Source organism: Trachemys scripta, chromosome 3 (assembly GCF_013100865.1).
Source record: "Trachemys scripta elegans isolate TJP31775 chromosome 3, CAS_Tse_1.0, whole genome shotgun sequence".
NCBI classification, from domain to species: domain Eukaryota; kingdom Metazoa; phylum Chordata; order Testudines; family Emydidae; genus Trachemys; species Trachemys scripta.
The window spans coordinates 50,989,874-51,005,680 of NC_048300.1; the positions used below are offsets into that span (position 1 = coordinate 50,989,874).

Consider the following 15,807-nt stretch of genomic DNA (forward strand, 5'->3'; position numbering starts at 1 on the left):
ATGGAATTCAAGGGAATTTCCACCAAAGGCAGTGCTCCTGGCTGGGACAGCAGAATAGGGCAGTTGTTTTCAAACTTTTTTTCCGGGGACCCAGTTGAAGAAAATTGTTGATGCCCACTATCTGGGGATGAGGGGTTTGGGGTGTGGAGGGGCTCAGGGCTGGGGCAGAGGGTTGGGGTGCAGGGGTAAGGGGTTCAGGATGTGGGAGGGGGCTCAGAGCTGGGGCAGGGGGTTGAGGTGTGGGAAGGGGTCAGGGCTCTGGGCTCGGGGTGCAGGCTCTGGGGTGGGGCTGGGGATGAGGGGTTTGGGGTGCAGGAGGGGCTCCAGGTTTGGGGGGGGCTCAGGGCTGTGTCAGGGGGTTGGGGCACAGAGTTGGGGTGCGGACTTACCTCCAGCGGCTCCCGGTCAGCGGCGCAGCCGGGGTGCAGAGGCAGGCTTCCCTAGAAGCCAGACCTGCTGCTGGCCACTTCCAGGGTGCAGCGCAGTGTCGAAACAGGTAGGCTCTAGCCTGCCTTCGCTGGGAAGCACCACTGATGGGACTTTTAACATCCTGGTTGGCAGTGCTGACCAGAGCAACCCAGTGCCTGACATGCTGCAACCCAGTACTGGGTCGCGACCCGAAGTTTGAAAAACGCTGGAATAGGGCATCATTCGAAGCAATGTTGAACTTGAGTTAAGCATAGTTTAATGTTATTAATACAAATTATATTAAACCTAATGGTATGTTGAGAATGGAATGCAGCTTCCCCCTGCTCACTAGACTGTAAGCTAGTGGCTCAATCCTCCAGTCCTTATTTACATGAAGATTCCCACTGAAATCAATAGGACTACTCGTGCTAATCAAGACTGCAGAGTCAGATCCTAACTGCTAAGAAAAGACCTATATTGTAAATGGAATCCCATATCCAATGCAACATTTCAATACATGAAAGCATAGTTACTTTATTTTTACATTTTAATATTTTTACAGTTAATACCAACAATAATGGCCTTTAGGCTGGGCACTTTCTCGCATTTAATAATTGTCTGTGCTAATGGCCGTTAACTCTTCCAACTAGTCATTGAAGTCTGTTTGCACTGTATCAGTAATAATGTTAATTTTGAGTGCCTGGCCTTTATTATTTTATATTGTATTTTATAACATCCTATTCTATACTATTATAATGATTTACTCTGGGCCTTCTTTCTTGTTAACTCTTAAAGTGCAGTTCTACTTTAAAAAATGATTGTAAAAGTAGTATCAGAGGATAACAGGTTTGTTTTCTCTATTGATTTTTCCAAAGTTTACAAGTAAAATGATATTTTTTTCTAACTGCTAGCTTCACAAACTCATCTTAAGATCAGAGAGTCAAACTATTTTTTCTGGCTCTTGCATCATCACCTGTGGTAAAGGTTCAGCTTAGTTATATACCTGTACAACTCAAGACAATTGGGTTGCACAGGTCTAACCGACTACAGAAGTTGACCCTGCAGCTACAACATAGCAATCTGTTCATGATGGAAGAACAGGAGTACTTGTGGCACCTTAGAGACTAACAAATTTATTAGTCCACGAAAGCTTATGCTCTAATAAATTTGTTAGTCTCTAAGGTGCCACAAGTACTCCTGTTCTTCTTTTTGCAGATACAGACTAACACGGCTGCTACTCTGAAACCTGTTCATGATGGGTAAGTCAGACTAGAATTCAGTTCACTCTCCCATAGATATTTGAGCTTCTCAGGTTTAACAAAAATATAAAGGAAAATGCATGTTCTCATTAAATAATAAGGCAACAAATATAACTCTGAATGAACACAGGGATTAGATCAGTTGGATGAGCGGGCGGCATTTTTACATAGTCACTTTTCTGACCATAACTGCACTTTCACCTTGGAATAACCTCCTACTATTGATCCTCCAAGTACCTTCTCTCGTTCCCACTCTTTTCAAATCCCTCCTTATAACCCATTTCTCCCACAAATATTTTCCAAGCTGAGCTTCTCAGCAGTGATCCCTTCCCAATCTCATGCACCCTAAAGTCTGATTTTGCAGGGAGGGGGAAGAGAATTCTTTTATTGTAGATTAATTTTAAGGTGGTTCTAAAAGTCTCACCTGGTTGCACTACAGGGTTTTGTTTTTATGTGTTTGAACTAGATACCTGCAGTTTCCCTAAAATACTTTTCCAGACCTAGGACTGATACAGCTCTTCAGATCTGAGCATCCTCAAACTTTGGAGGTGTCAAGAACCAGCTCTAGATCTGAGTTTTTCCAGCCATGTCTAATTTCATTTTTTAACCTCCCAACATTCACTGTTCCAGCCTGTCAGTCCCTCAGACATTTTGCTTCTGTTCTTTGGGGGCAGGGACTGCGTCAGGCTCCCTAAAGCACCTTTGACATGTATGAATTACATTGGTGCCAAGCGTGCAGTGTTTGTTTGCACTGTTGTACATTGCAGTGTCCCAGCAAGAGGAGCCTGTGGGACCCATCCGGGCAGTGCCCCACAGGTGAGCCAGGAGCACGACTAATATTTTTATTTGTTCAGCAATTAGGGGCCCCTTGACATGGATGGGAGCAGGAGCTTACCCCGCACAACAGTGTGGGGTTGCCTGGCCCTAGCCATCTCGGAGGGGGAAGGGCCATGTGGCGGGGTGGAGACAGGGCAGCGGTCGGGTCTGGTTAAGAGGTGCGGGGCTGGATACAGTTGGGGTAGGGGAGGGGCGGACTGGGACTGGGGGCCGGTTGCCGTTGGTCTGATCTCGCGCTGGCTGTTGGGCTCACGCCCGCGGTCGTTAGCCGCGGCAGAGTCCCCGGAGTGGCCTCGCGCTCTCTCCTGGCCGCTCGCCTCCCCCTCTGCTCGCGGGAAAAGGGAGGAGGGGAGGGAATCCCTCTCGCGCGCGCGGCGTGTCTTTTGTGTTTGTACACACAGAGCCCGGCTCAGAGGTTGAGCGGGGGCAGAGATGAGGGAGGGAGGAAGGGGAGTGGGCGTGGCCAAGCCTTCCCTCCATTGTGCACCATTGGCCGCTTGGCGGGCGATGGGGCGTGTCCGGGGCGGGATGGGGCGGAGCCAGGCGGCGGGGACGGCCCTCGCGAGTCAGCCATCTTTCAATTGTGCTCTCAGCCGCCGCCGCCAGCAGCAGTAGCTGTAGCTCCTCCTCGCTTCCTCCCTCCCTGCTCGGCAGCCGCTCTCAGCCCAAGCGGACGGGGGTAAGTCCCTAGCTCTCCCCACAAGACTCCCCGCGCCCCGCAACCCGGCGGGGGCCCCCATGGCCGCCCCCCAACCCGCCGCACAAACTTTTGGGGGCCAGAAATCGCTGCTGGGAAGCGGCAGCATCCGGAGTCCCCCTTCTCCTCGCCACCTTCCCCTGCTCAGCCAAGGAGCCTGAGCTGCTCCCTTCCCCAGCACCCCCCGCCCCTCTTCGCTCGATCATTGCCCCCCTGTGCCCCCCTTACCCCCACTCCAAACCCCCCCCAACACCCTCCCCAGCCCCTTAGCTACCTCCTGAGCCCAACATCTCCCCGGATCAGGGCTGGGAAGCAGCTGCAAAGAGGAGCCACTTGCCAGCCCAGGGTAACTCTCCTGCCTTCCTTCCCCTGCTCCCCACAGTTGTTGCTCAGCTTCACCATCTTGTCTCTTTTCTCTGGTCACCGACCATATTTTTTTCCTATTGCATAAAAAACAATAAAAAAGGAAAGAAAATTGTAAAAGAAACAACCGCAACCCAGTGCATTTTTTTGCATTTTGATTGCAAACTTTTCCCCCATTCCCACTTGATCTGCACCCACATGGTTTGGAGTTCCTTGTATTTTTTGCATTATTTTTTGCAATTTTATTTTTTCCCTCTTTGCAAAAGGACTAGGGCTGCATTTCGTGATTGTTTCCATTTTGTTCGGGTCTGGGAGATGAGTTTGCCAGTGAGAGGCGCTTGGGAGCGAGGCAGCCTTGGAAAAGCAATTGCACAGAAAGAGACAGAGAGGCAGCACCAAAAACAACCCCCCAAAAAAGTTTGTTGCTTTCTTGAACTTAAGTCAGACTCTTTTTGTTTGCAACATAAATAGCGATTTGCGTGTATTTGCGTTTTAATTTGCGGGCATAGCCGAGCGATTGCAATGGGCAGGTTGCTTTGCAGAAAGCTTTGAGGGGCTGCTTGTCTACTTTCCCCCTCTCTACTGTTTTGAAAGAGGTATTTTTGTTCAATGCAGACTATAAATTGGATGCAAGCCCCCCAATGTTTTTCAGGTAATATTTGTAGCACTTTTCAGCTGACGGGGGGAGAACTACAGGGGGCAGTAATAATCTCTTATCTGTTGTTTGAATCGACCTATTTAGGATTTGCTGCTGCATCGTTCATGTTTAACTCTTGGGTGAAACTGCATTTTAATAATAATCTGAGGTCTTCAGACACTTAATTTCTTTTGCAATTAGATAAATTAGGCCGATGGTCCTTTTTGGCTAGTGTGTTTTCTCCTAATTCAGCAGTCGAAAGGGAAGGATTCCTTTATGTGGCAAGCAGTTACCTAGGGTCGCAGTTTCTGTTGTGAGAAGTGTGGTGTTTGCATGGTATAGAGGTATAATCGGGATCATTTTAATTGTTCAATGTTGTACGTCTTTTGATTCTTGTTAGACAATATTTTTAAGGTGTAAAAGGTAAATCTGCATTTCCGGAACATCTGAGCTAGTGGTTAGGTTGTTGCAGTGTGTGATCGCATGGTAATTTTTTACCGATAGGTGTAAGGAAGAGAAGTTTTCAGGAACATGGCTCGTACCAAGCAAACTGCCCGTAAATCCACTGGTGGTAAGGCACCTAGGAAGCAACTCGCTACGAAAGCAGCTCGCAAGAGTGCGCCCTCTACTGGAGGGGTCAAGAAACCTCATCGCTACAGGTACAGAAATTACCAGGGACAAAGCTTGTGATGCAACATCCCCTTAACCAAACGGAAACGTTTATCGGAGCAGAACTTTTTGCATTGGGGGAACTTTGGTGGTTTTCATTTTAATTCTTGATCAGGGTGATTTTTACAATGCTTTCATTATTTCACCACTTGATTATGAACAAGTTTTAAATAATCCATAATATGTTTTTATGTTGAACATTTGCACAGTGGCTTAAATTTATGTGTAGTAATAATAGGCTTATTTTATTTAATAGATTATGCATTTTAAATTATTTATGCAATTAAGACCTCGTTTAAGCTTAATCACATAAATGTCATCCAAACATATATGCACTTTGGTGATTTGGCTTCTAATTAATTTCTGTATTGTAACAGAATTAGACTGGAACAAACTTTAATGCACAGAACTGATCTTCATTTACTTAAACTGGTACAATACTGTCTTCACAGCTATTTCGCTATTTAATGAACTGACAGTGTAGTTAAGAGATTCTACCATTAGAGGGCAGAACATGTCTACATATAAGCAGAACCTCTGCAAATAATTTTATCTTCAGTTAACCTAAAATGAAGACTTAAATAGAGGAGGAAATAGGCTAGAATTACAGGTAAATCTCTTGCTGACAATTATGTTGTAATAAACTCTTTCATCCGGAAGGATCCTTGCGCAATCAAGAGTTTTAACATACGATTGTTCATCTTGAGGGATGGTCATTGTTGTTAAAGCGTGTGTGTGTGTTTCCTTTTGAGAAGAGGAACAGAAAGACATTTGGGAAAGTGAATGTAATCTTGAAACATTGCAAATGCATATTTTAAGAATGTTTTAGTCTGCATTCATGGTCCATAAGTAGTAGTAGAGAATACAGATGAGAAGAGGGAGATGGAAATTAATACTACAAATTAGTAAGTAACTTAAGGCAAAAAATGCAAAATTTTCATAATAAATGAAATATACACAAAAATCATGACAGAAATGAACTGTGTTTTTGCAGAAAGATGGTATTAACACGAATTTTTGGTTAAAACACTAATGTAAGGAAATTTCATGAATAGATTTTAAGTTCTTCTTATAAAATATAACCAAGGATATGATGTTTTTCAATGCCATTTTTATGGTCATAGCTACAGAGTAGGGAGGGAGTGACCTGTTTTTGACATTAATTAGTTCAGGGGTGGGCAAACTACGGCCTGTGGACTGGGTCCGGCCCCTCAGGGCTTTGGATCCGGCCCACAGGTTTGCCCCCTGTGGCGCCGCGGGCCCCATGCTGCTCTCGGAAGCGGCCAGCACCACTTCCCTGCAGCCCCATGGCGGGGGGCAGAATGCTCCGTGCGTTGCCCTTGTCTCCAGGCACCACCCCCTGCAGCTCCCATTGGCTGGGAACAGGGAACCGCGGCCAATGGGAGGTGCCTGGGGGTGCGGCAAGGGCAGAGCACGTGGAGCCCTCTGCCCCCTCCCCCGCAGGGGCTGCAGCGCTCCCTGGAGCGGCGCGGGGCCGGGGACAGGGCAGGCATGCAGGGAGCCTGCCCTGGCCCTGGTGCGTGCCACTGCCACCCCAGAGCCACTTTAGGTAAGCCGGGCCGGAGCCTGAACCCTGCCTGCACCCTGCTCCAAGCCCCCTGCCTGGACCTTGCACCCCAACTCCCTGCCCTGAGCCCCCTTGTATACCCCGAACCCCTCCTGCACCCCAACTCCTTGTCCGTAACCCCTTCCCTCAGTCCGCACCCCTCCTGCGCCCCTGCCCCGAGCCCCCTCCTGCACTCTTCACCCCTTCTACACCCAACCCCCTTCCCTGAGCCCCCTCGTACACTCTGCACCTCTCCTCTGCCCCAATTCCTTGCCCTGAGCCTCTTCCTGCACACTGCACCCCAACCCCCTGCCCCAGCCCTGCATACAATTTCCCCACCCAGATGTGGCCCTTGGTCCAAAAAGTTTGCCCACCTCTGAATTAGCTGGTTGAGGTAAATCCTTGGGGAGAGTCTGGCTTAACTTGACCAGAAAACTCATGTTAACACTACAACTTGCCTTGTCTACACTTAGTTTAACACATGTTGATTAGTGTACGTTAGCTAATGTGTTGTACACCTTTTTTCATGCTGAAGACAAGGCTTAGGAGGGCCTACTCTTGTTGCTTATCCATAGGTGGAATGCCTGTTGAAGCTAATATACAAATGAATGATGAGATCAGGCCCTCTTTGTAAGTCAAGATGTTTTTGTGTTGTAAATACTGAGATGCTTCTAGTAAAAACAGAGCATATACAAAACGTTCCTAGTTCAGATTAGAAGAACATGGGTTATTTGATATTCTAAAACGATGTAAATGTTAATTATTTTTTTATTAATTAAAAGGCCGGGTACTGTGGCTCTCCGTGAAATCAGACGTTATCAGAAGTCTACTGAACTTCTGATCCGCAAACTTCCCTTCCAGCGTCTGGTGCGTGAAATTGCTCAGGACTTCAAAACAGATCTGCGCTTCCAGAGCGCTGCTATTGGTGCTTTGCAGGTAAAACTTAAAGGAAGACTGTGATTTATTTTTAGGCCTAATTTAAATGAATTATTTTTGTGCGTGGATATCTATAGACGACGAGCTTGTGAAACTCAAGGCAGTTATTCTGCTTAGATTTGTATGCATCTGTATTCATATTCAAAAGGTGGTTAAATGATGTCCCTGTCTGCTAGTGTGGATTCCTAATAGTTTGAGTACTGTCTAACAAAATAAGTTACCTGGTATTTCCTCATGCGAATATCTAAAAACATCACAAAGAACTAAAGAAGCATCCCTAACTGAAAGCTCTAATATTTTTAAAAAAATAATTTAAGCAGATTAACTTAGAGTACCCTGAATACCTGAAAAAAGGTTTATCAAGGAAATAATTCATCATGGCTGGAGTGGAACTGCTGGGATATTGCTGTAAATATGCACACAAATTAATCTGCAGTAACTTTTATAGAAGTATCCTTATGCTGGTAAAACATGGACATGATTTAAAAGAATATTTTCTTTAGAGCAGTAGCTGATAGGGCCATGCTGTTGCCTTTGTTACTATGGGAGAGAGGATGTGATAGGTCAGTTCCATAAAGTCATGTAATTGGCTAGGCTGTTTCTATGGTTAGTCAAAATTTCACTTGATTGGTGAACTTCAGAAGTAGGCATCTACCGATTCAATTCTAGGTGAATTGATGCTACAGCATTCAATTTGCCCAAAGTAATTAACTTTTTGTTGTTGAATCATTTATAATTTGATAAAATCTAGTCAATAAAACAGTTTTATAAAAATGCCATAAATATATTAACATTGGAAATAGCTCTCATAAAAAAATCTAACTTATTAAATGCAGAAATAGTAATTTTCTCATATTAAACTGAGATAAATCTTGTATTCCTTCCCTCTCACTTAAATTTTGTAATAATTTAACATCTTTTAAAGCCAAGCATTTTGAGAGTAGATAATCTGTGTGTTTTTAATTTAAGGTTTCAGGACACTCAAAAACAAACTTCACTGAGCACACATTTAGGTAACCAGTTCTTGCCTAAAATACAGTTAGTATGACCAGGATTAATAATTGCATATTTGCCAGCATTTCAGTTATGTACCACAAAGTATATTGGGAAATTGGTGGCTTTTTATTGATCCTGCTTTTGCAACTTAAATCCTGAATAGTTAAATTTTTGTTATCGCTGCATATAAAAATGATTTGGCAATTTTCAGTATTAAATCTTAATACAACTGTAACTTAATATAACTGGATAAAGCTGCTATATTATATTATAGCATAGCATAGCAGGGGTGGCCAACAGTGGCTTGCCAGCCGCATGCGGTTCTTTTACAGTTAGAGTGTTCCCCTCCGCGTCTCCCCCCCATTCTCTATCTACCAGACTGGGGGTGGGAGGGGAGCTCCGGGCTTCTGCCCTGCGGCAGCATAGTGAGGCTAGGGGCTTCTGCCAGAGACAACTGGTGCCTGTTGAGAGTTGGGGGGGGGACAAACATTTAAATTGTGCCCCCCAACAGCTTGAGGCGTGCCTCTTCCCCCCCGCCCCCAGCAGCCCTTCTCTGCAGCTCCCAGGTGTTAGCTCTGTTGTGTGGAGAGGCAGCAGCATAAGGAGAGGCGCTCCAGCAGCTGCTGTGCAGGGAGGGGGGCTGGCGGCACCATGTGACCGAGTGGGGCCAGCAAACCCTGGCAAAAATCGGGGGGGAGGGCACGTGATCCCACATGCTCCCCCCATGTGTTGCCTCTGGCTTCTGCCCAATGGAGAGGGGAGTCTTGGGGTTTCAGCCCCACGGAGCATGCCTGCCGAGGCTTAGGACTTCAGCAGGAGTGGGGATGAAGCCCTGAGCCTGGGCGGGGTCCTCGTGCAGGGCTGTAGCCCTGAGGCCCTCCCCTCCCCACAGGGCTGAAACCCCAAGCCCTGACAGGCACACCCCAAATCTTGAGCTTCTGAAGATTGTTGTATGCGACTCGGGGGGTCAGTAAGTTTGGCCACCCCTGCATTATAGCATCCTTTCTTCTCTTCTCACTGTGAAAAATAGTAGTGCCTACTTGTCTTGATAAAGTTCTATTAAAGTTCTGTGTTCAGGTAATTAGAAGGACCAAATATTTCAAGTGGGTGGCTTGTCTCTAAATGATTTTGCTTTATTATTTCTAAAGCAAACGTCTCTGGTTAGTGACCCATACATGATTAATTTCAACAGCTGATTTCAGTGGGGCTCACATGCTTAAAGTTAAGCATGTGTGTAAGTGAGGGATTGTGGCATGAGGCTTTTAAATCCTTAAATGGTGTTTTAAAATCTAGTGGGAGACTCTCAAGATTTTTGGGTTTGTCTACACTAGTTTTTTTTACCTAGAATTAACTGATTGCAGATTAACTCAAATGCTAAAACATTTCAAAGGCTAATCTGGATACATCCCACTTATCCCTTTTGTTTCAGGATAGAAACCTTTGGTTTACTCTAGTGCTCAGCCTAGTGGTAGATCTTGCCAGGCAAAAAGGGTACATGTCTTTATTTTTCCAATCCTGTTGGCTCATCCTAGTTACCTGAACATGATTGAAAAGCCCTGTTAAGATGCAGGCTGATTTGTATTGAGTCTATGTTGTAGACTGCGCTCCCTTCCCCCACAGGCTTTAACTTGACCACTTCACTATATGTTAATGGCAGAGTATCTGGTCTACGCTAGGCTTCTAATGTATGTTCGGCCTTGTTGTCAGTAGGAAAAGCTGTGTGCTGAACTCAAAATAACGAATTCCAGGAAAAATCCTAGTGTAGAAAGGTAGTTACTAGTTTTCACATGAATTAGCAGGTCAAGTTAAAGAACATGTGGGAGCCTAGATACACCTTTTGCTCATCGAGACACACCTTTTAATGCTACAGTTGTCCTATTATTCCATTCACAAGTACAGGTCAAAAGAAAGTTCAGCATCAATCTATATACTGTGTAAAAAATTTAAGCAGTCTTCCAAATTTGCTTTACAGGTATAGAAGCTGCAGAACATCTGTATGGGCTTCGTACCTGTTTCTGTATTGTGTATTTTAGAAGCTAACTTGAACGTTACTTGATGTTAGAATTGAGACTCTTGCTCACTTCAAACAGTGTAAGCTGTTCTACTGAGTTTAGTGTCACTCTTAATCATAATAATGGGCTTCAAGTTCCTCGTCAAAGTATTTTAAAATGATTAAATATTTCTTTATTTAATTGTAGGAGTACCGTTGTAGCTATATTTCCCAATATCTTACGTTTTGGTCAAAGTATTTCTGTAATCATCTTCCAGAGAATAACCGCTAAATAGCAGTGGTATACCAAACTTTATTTGACCGAAGGTACAGAAAATCTTTATCTGTGGAAGTAAAAGTGATACAGGTTGGCTGTTTGTAGGGAAGCAGTGAGAGAGACTGCCACACTATTGAAAATACTAAACTGTTGGTATCTTTAATAGATACGTTCATAGACTTGTAATTATCACGATTACTTGAGATTCTGTCATGGACTCCTATATTCTTTTACGTGCTGCGTGTGTAAAAAGTCTTTAACTCTTTGTTTCTTCTATAATAGGAGGCAAGTGAAGCCTACCTGGTTGGCCTGTTTGAAGATACCAACCTCTGTGCTATCCATGCCAAACGTGTCACAATCATGCCAAAAGATATCCAGCTAGCACGCCGCATACGTGGAGAGCGTGCTTAAACTCCACTATGGTGGGTTTGTCCTTCTCAATACAAATCTCTTCTTCCTGTTATTGGTAGTAATGAACGTTAGATATTTTTTTTCCATGGGGTTAAAAGGTACCTAAGTATATGGTTGCAAATGGAAACATAGGGGACAGAATCGGGTATTGGCAAGTTTTTTTCCATTTTCATTTGTGTGTGGATTTTTAATATAAATGCGGAGACATAAAGCATTAATGCAGTCAAAAATGTTTCAGTGAACAAGTTTCAACAATTCAACTTTATATCAATTATAAATAAACCTGTCAATTTTTTCTGGACGATGCCAGCATTTGGATTTTTTTAAAACAAGTAAATTTCTTATCGATGGCAATTAAATGGTGTTTGTAGCATTTTTATCATACAGTAGATTCCATCCATTCGCTATACTTTTCTAACTGAGTTGTCCTACATGCAAGTACATGTTTTTAATGTTGTCTGTCTTCTGTGCTGTTCCTGTAAGTTTGCTATTAAAATACATTAAATGACTCCTGCTTTTATTCTTGTTTTTTAAACCTTCTACTTGGATCGTCATAGATACAAGTGTTCAGTGTATAGGTTTTGGACAACTTTTCTACAGATTCCTCTTCCTGCTCCAGTTTTAATACTGAAAAATAACATTTCCAGCATTGTTTTAACATTAGCTTAGTTCCATAAGAGTGTGTCCTCACACTATCTGTGAAGTAGCTGCTTTTTTAAAAGAAAATAAAGTTACTTCATTGTTGGAGGAAAGTGAGTTTTGAGCCTCTAATCGCTTCAGGGTTAAGCAGTGCTTTTTTTTTGATAAGTGTATTAAATAGGTAAAGAGACTAGGATGTGGAAGCAGTATGGAAACCACGAAGAAAGTCACTGGGTAAGAGTTCTACATTTCATTATATATTAAAAAAAATTGTTGGTAATTTGACTCTTTTTTACTTCAAGTAAAACTGTTCATTCATGCAGAGTCTGGAAGTAAACCTTCAGTCCATGCAGAACATAATCAAAAGAACCCAGGGCAAACCAAGGCAAAATGTAATTTTTTTTTTTTTTTATTCATCTCTTCCTCTGTGCACACCACCCATCTCATTCTGAACTAGGTAATGTTTGCTTTGTTTTGATGAGTGCCTTTTTTAAACAAAGTTCTTTACCCTGGTTGAGAACTCAGCATATGCACCATTGCCTGTAATTCCTACTCCCTGTTCAAAATAATAATATACTACCTGCATGATAAGTCGTCTTTTAGTTTTGAGCTCTCATGCAAGTAGTGAATCAAGCTGAGTAGGTACTGCAAAGGCTCGTATTGGAATATCAGTTTTATTTTTTTAAACTCTCCTTGATTGTGCCTCTGTGTTCATTTTAAGTGAATGTTCCAAACTTCTGTCTGTAAAACTTGATTAATTTGTTAATTTTGAATTCATAATTGTGGTTAACTTCATTGGAAACTTGACTTTAAGGTTTCTTATCATCCAGCTGAGGAAGAACATACCACATTACTCTTTTTTAGTCAACAGCTCTAATATCTAACTAATTTCTGCTCTGTAACTCATTTACAGGTAATAATCTGAGTGAAATTCTCCCCGTGCAGAGTCCCTACAAAACCTGTGTGCCCCTGAGTCCCTCAAAAAAGGACTTCATGGCACAGAGGTTTTATGCAAGGGTGAGTTTCATCCTCTGCAGATACCTTGAAACAATAGATTCATGATCTGTTTTGGCAGTTCCTGAAGAGAGAGAGCCAAAACTTATTCAATAAATCATGTTCATAACTTGCCCAGCTCTAGTAGTAATGAATACTATCTGCCAGCATTGTTCAGAGTGAAGTCTCTCTTAATGGAGTAGCTTGTCAAGGAAAAGTAATGCCATACAGTGTAGTTAGAGCAGATCGTTTGATGCTAAACCTGTCCAAATCTGTGAACCAAATATCGATGAATATTTGATTGACTGTCTTGCAGGAACCAACCCAATAGAACTGTTAAAGGTGAGCAGCAAAGATTGTTTAAGTAAATTGAGATTTCAAGCCTGCCCTCTCTGCACATACGTCTGGTAAACTCACTTTAATACAAACAGCCTATATTCAAACATTAACTCCCTACAATGTCATATAGTTAGGGCCCTACCAAATTCTCGGCCATGAAAAACGCACTACAGGCCATGAAATATGGTCTTTTGTGTGCTTTTACCCTATACTATACAGATTTCACGGGGAAGACCCCCAATTTGAGAAATGCTGGTCATGATCCAAAAGGGAGTTGCAGGGGGGTCACAAGGTTATTTTAAAAGCGTCATGGTATTGCCACCCTTACTTCTGCGCTGACTTCAGAGCTGGCTGGCCAGAGAGCAGCGGCAGTTGGCCGGGTGCCCAGCTCTGAAGGCTGTGCCCTGCCAGTAGCAGTGCAGAAGTAAGGGTGGCAGTACCATACCATGCCACTCTTATTTCTGCGTTGCTACCTTCAGAGCTGGGTGGCTGGAGAGCAACGGCTGCTAACTTGGCCCAGTTCTGCAGGCAGCAGCAAAGAAGTAAGGGTAGCAATACCATACTATGCCATCCTTACTTCTGTGCTGCTGTTGGTGGTGGCTCTGCCTTCAGAGCTAGGCTCCTGGCTAGCAGCTGGAGAACGGCAGCTCTGTCACCAGCAGCAGCACAGAAGTAAGGGTAGCAGTACTGTAACCACCCTTAGAAAAACCTTGTGACCCTCCCCCAACTTCTTTTTAGGTCAGGAGGGACCCCTACAATTACAACACAGTGAAATTTCAGATTTATATAGCTGAAATAATGAATTAATAATTTTAAAAATCCTATGACCATGAAATTGACCAAAATGGACCGTGAATTTGGTAGTAGGGCCCTCCTATATTTGGATTTCCAATTTATATACATCAGCTGATAACACCTAAACTAGTTAAATTTATCCAATTTTCTGTAGCTGGCAATGATGTTGGGTATTTTTCCTATAACTTGAACTCAAGTATTGGTAGGTAAAGGAGTGGAGGGACTTAATTTCCCCCTCCCACATGTCAGAAAAATAAGTCTAAATGTGTTGGTATGGGATATTAGTACTTTTTTTTTTCTTTTAATTGGGTTGGGGAGAACGGAACGATAAGGCACCAACTGACTATAGACTGCAAAACGTTTTCTCAAAGAATTTAAAACTTTTATTTAAAGCTAATAAATTAAAACAAAAGCTTTAAATCAACCAAAGCAAGAGAATTCAGAATGGAAGGAAGGCTGATACCCAAACCTAAACTTGCCATGTTTTTCTTGCAGTCAGTATTGAAGCATGTAATGTTAGACTGTTCTTAGATTCTTGCATCTTTCCAAAGTGCTAGTTACAACTGTTACACCCCTAAAGAAGTGGTGTGCAGTGAATCCTGGTATGATTTGTTAGGAGCATATTTTCCCCCAAATCTTTTATTAAGAGCTTGTAATTTGTATATTAAGTACCCTTCCCCTGTAAGTTATTCCTGTGGAATTTTGGGCCTTTAGCTTTCTGCCCCCATTGTAAAGAAAGCAATAGATTTGTGAATATAATCTACACCAGAGTATTGCTTTACATTCAGTTGTTTCTATAATGTCCCCCTCCCACCTTGCCCTTTCAATATTTACCATGAGAAGCAGCAGAAGAGCTCCTGAATTGATCTGATTTTTTTAAAGTAAAATGATCTTACTATAAGACAGGTGTCACTTACTTTTTTTTTTTTTAAACTTGCACTCAATAGGCTACTTCATCTCCTAGCTCAGTGAATATGCAAATGCTAAATAAATCTAGGTGGCTATTCTCATGGGAATGGACAGGAAATGTGAAGTCTCCATTTTTTTTTGGTCAGGTCTTGGAATGAGATCTATATGGATTTAACAGTTTTTTTGTTTGTTTTTTTTAAGTGGGGAGAGAATCAGGCTGTAGACCAGGGAGTTCTTAAACTAGCATATGAGCTTCGTGTTCCATCCATTCACTTCAGAACAATTTTTTTTAATAGGATGGCATGCGAACCAATAAAGCTTAAGAGCCACTGTTCTAGATCCTTCTCAGCGTAATGTCTCTAAGAGCTGTGATGACAATGACTTCCTTGCTGGATTGGGAATTTGCCTTAAAGGCACCTTCCACAGTGCAGGAGGGCTGGGAGGACAAACATTCTGGTGTTAATTTAAGTACAGAAATTGCCCAGGGAGAGAGGACTAAGCTTCTGCTGCTGCTAGCTTTAACCCACTCCTTCCCACTGCTGTAGCTCCCCTGCTTTTGGTGTCAGGGAAGGAAAACGGTATTAAGGCACTGCTTCAGCCTAGCCAAAACTGTGGGGTGTGCCTCCTTCCCCTCCTTCTCCCCAACCCCCCACCCGGGAGGGCATGGAGGAACGTTTGGGGTGGCATGCAGCAGGACGTGGGGCAGTCCTCATGGGGTGTGGGAAGGGAATGCCACCCAGCCCTGCCCTGTCTTCAGCTGCAGCCCCATCCCCAACTCTGTCCTCATTCCCTCTCTGCCCCCAGGCCAGCTCTGCCTCTAGCCCCAGCTCCTTCCCCATCCTCAGTTCTGCCCCCAGCTCTGCCTTCAGCACAAACTCCTTTGCTGAGCTAAGAGTGCAGTAATGGAGGGGTGGGGCGTGACAGGAAAAGTTTGAGCCCACTGGTCTGGGCTGAGAGCTGCTAGATGTGTGTACACTTTACTCATGGAAGGGATGTGTATGATATAGCCCTGCTAAGTTTTAAGATGCTGACCTTGATTGTGTGTCCTTTTCTATGATGACTAGTGTTTCATGGTAATCCATTCC

The 15,807-nt window shown here is 43.5% G+C and overlaps 1 protein-coding gene across 1 annotated transcript; it reads left to right on the forward strand.

Moving 5' to 3' along the window:
- Positions 1-3,039: 3,039 nt before the first annotated feature.
- LOC117874513 (histone H3.3A) lies at positions 3,040-11,556 on the forward strand. The gene is made up of 4 exons (XM_034764701.1): positions 3,040-3,183; positions 4,706-4,860; positions 7,220-7,373; positions 10,919-11,556. The coding sequence occupies exons 2-4, from the start codon at positions 4,733-4,735 to the stop codon at positions 11,045-11,047; spliced, it is 411 nt and encodes a 136-aa protein (XP_034620592.1). The 5' UTR covers positions 3,040-3,183; positions 4,706-4,732; the 3' UTR covers positions 11,048-11,556.
- The last annotated feature ends 4,251 nt before the right edge of the window (positions 11,557-15,807 follow it).

Bases quoted from the DNA above. Each gene is read 5' to 3' on its own strand.
- LOC117874513 (XM_034764701.1), top strand. From the start codon at position 4,733: ATGGCTCGTACCAAGCAAACTGCCCGTAAATCCACTGGTGGTAAGGCA. The intron at 4,861-7,219 runs GTACAGAAATTA...ATTAATTAAAAG, and splicing joins AAGAAACCTCATCGCTACAG to GCCGGGTACTGTGGCTCTCC. The intron at 7,374-10,918 runs GTAAAACTTAAA...CTTCTATAATAG, and splicing joins CTGCTATTGGTGCTTTGCAG to GAGGCAAGTGAAGCCTACCT.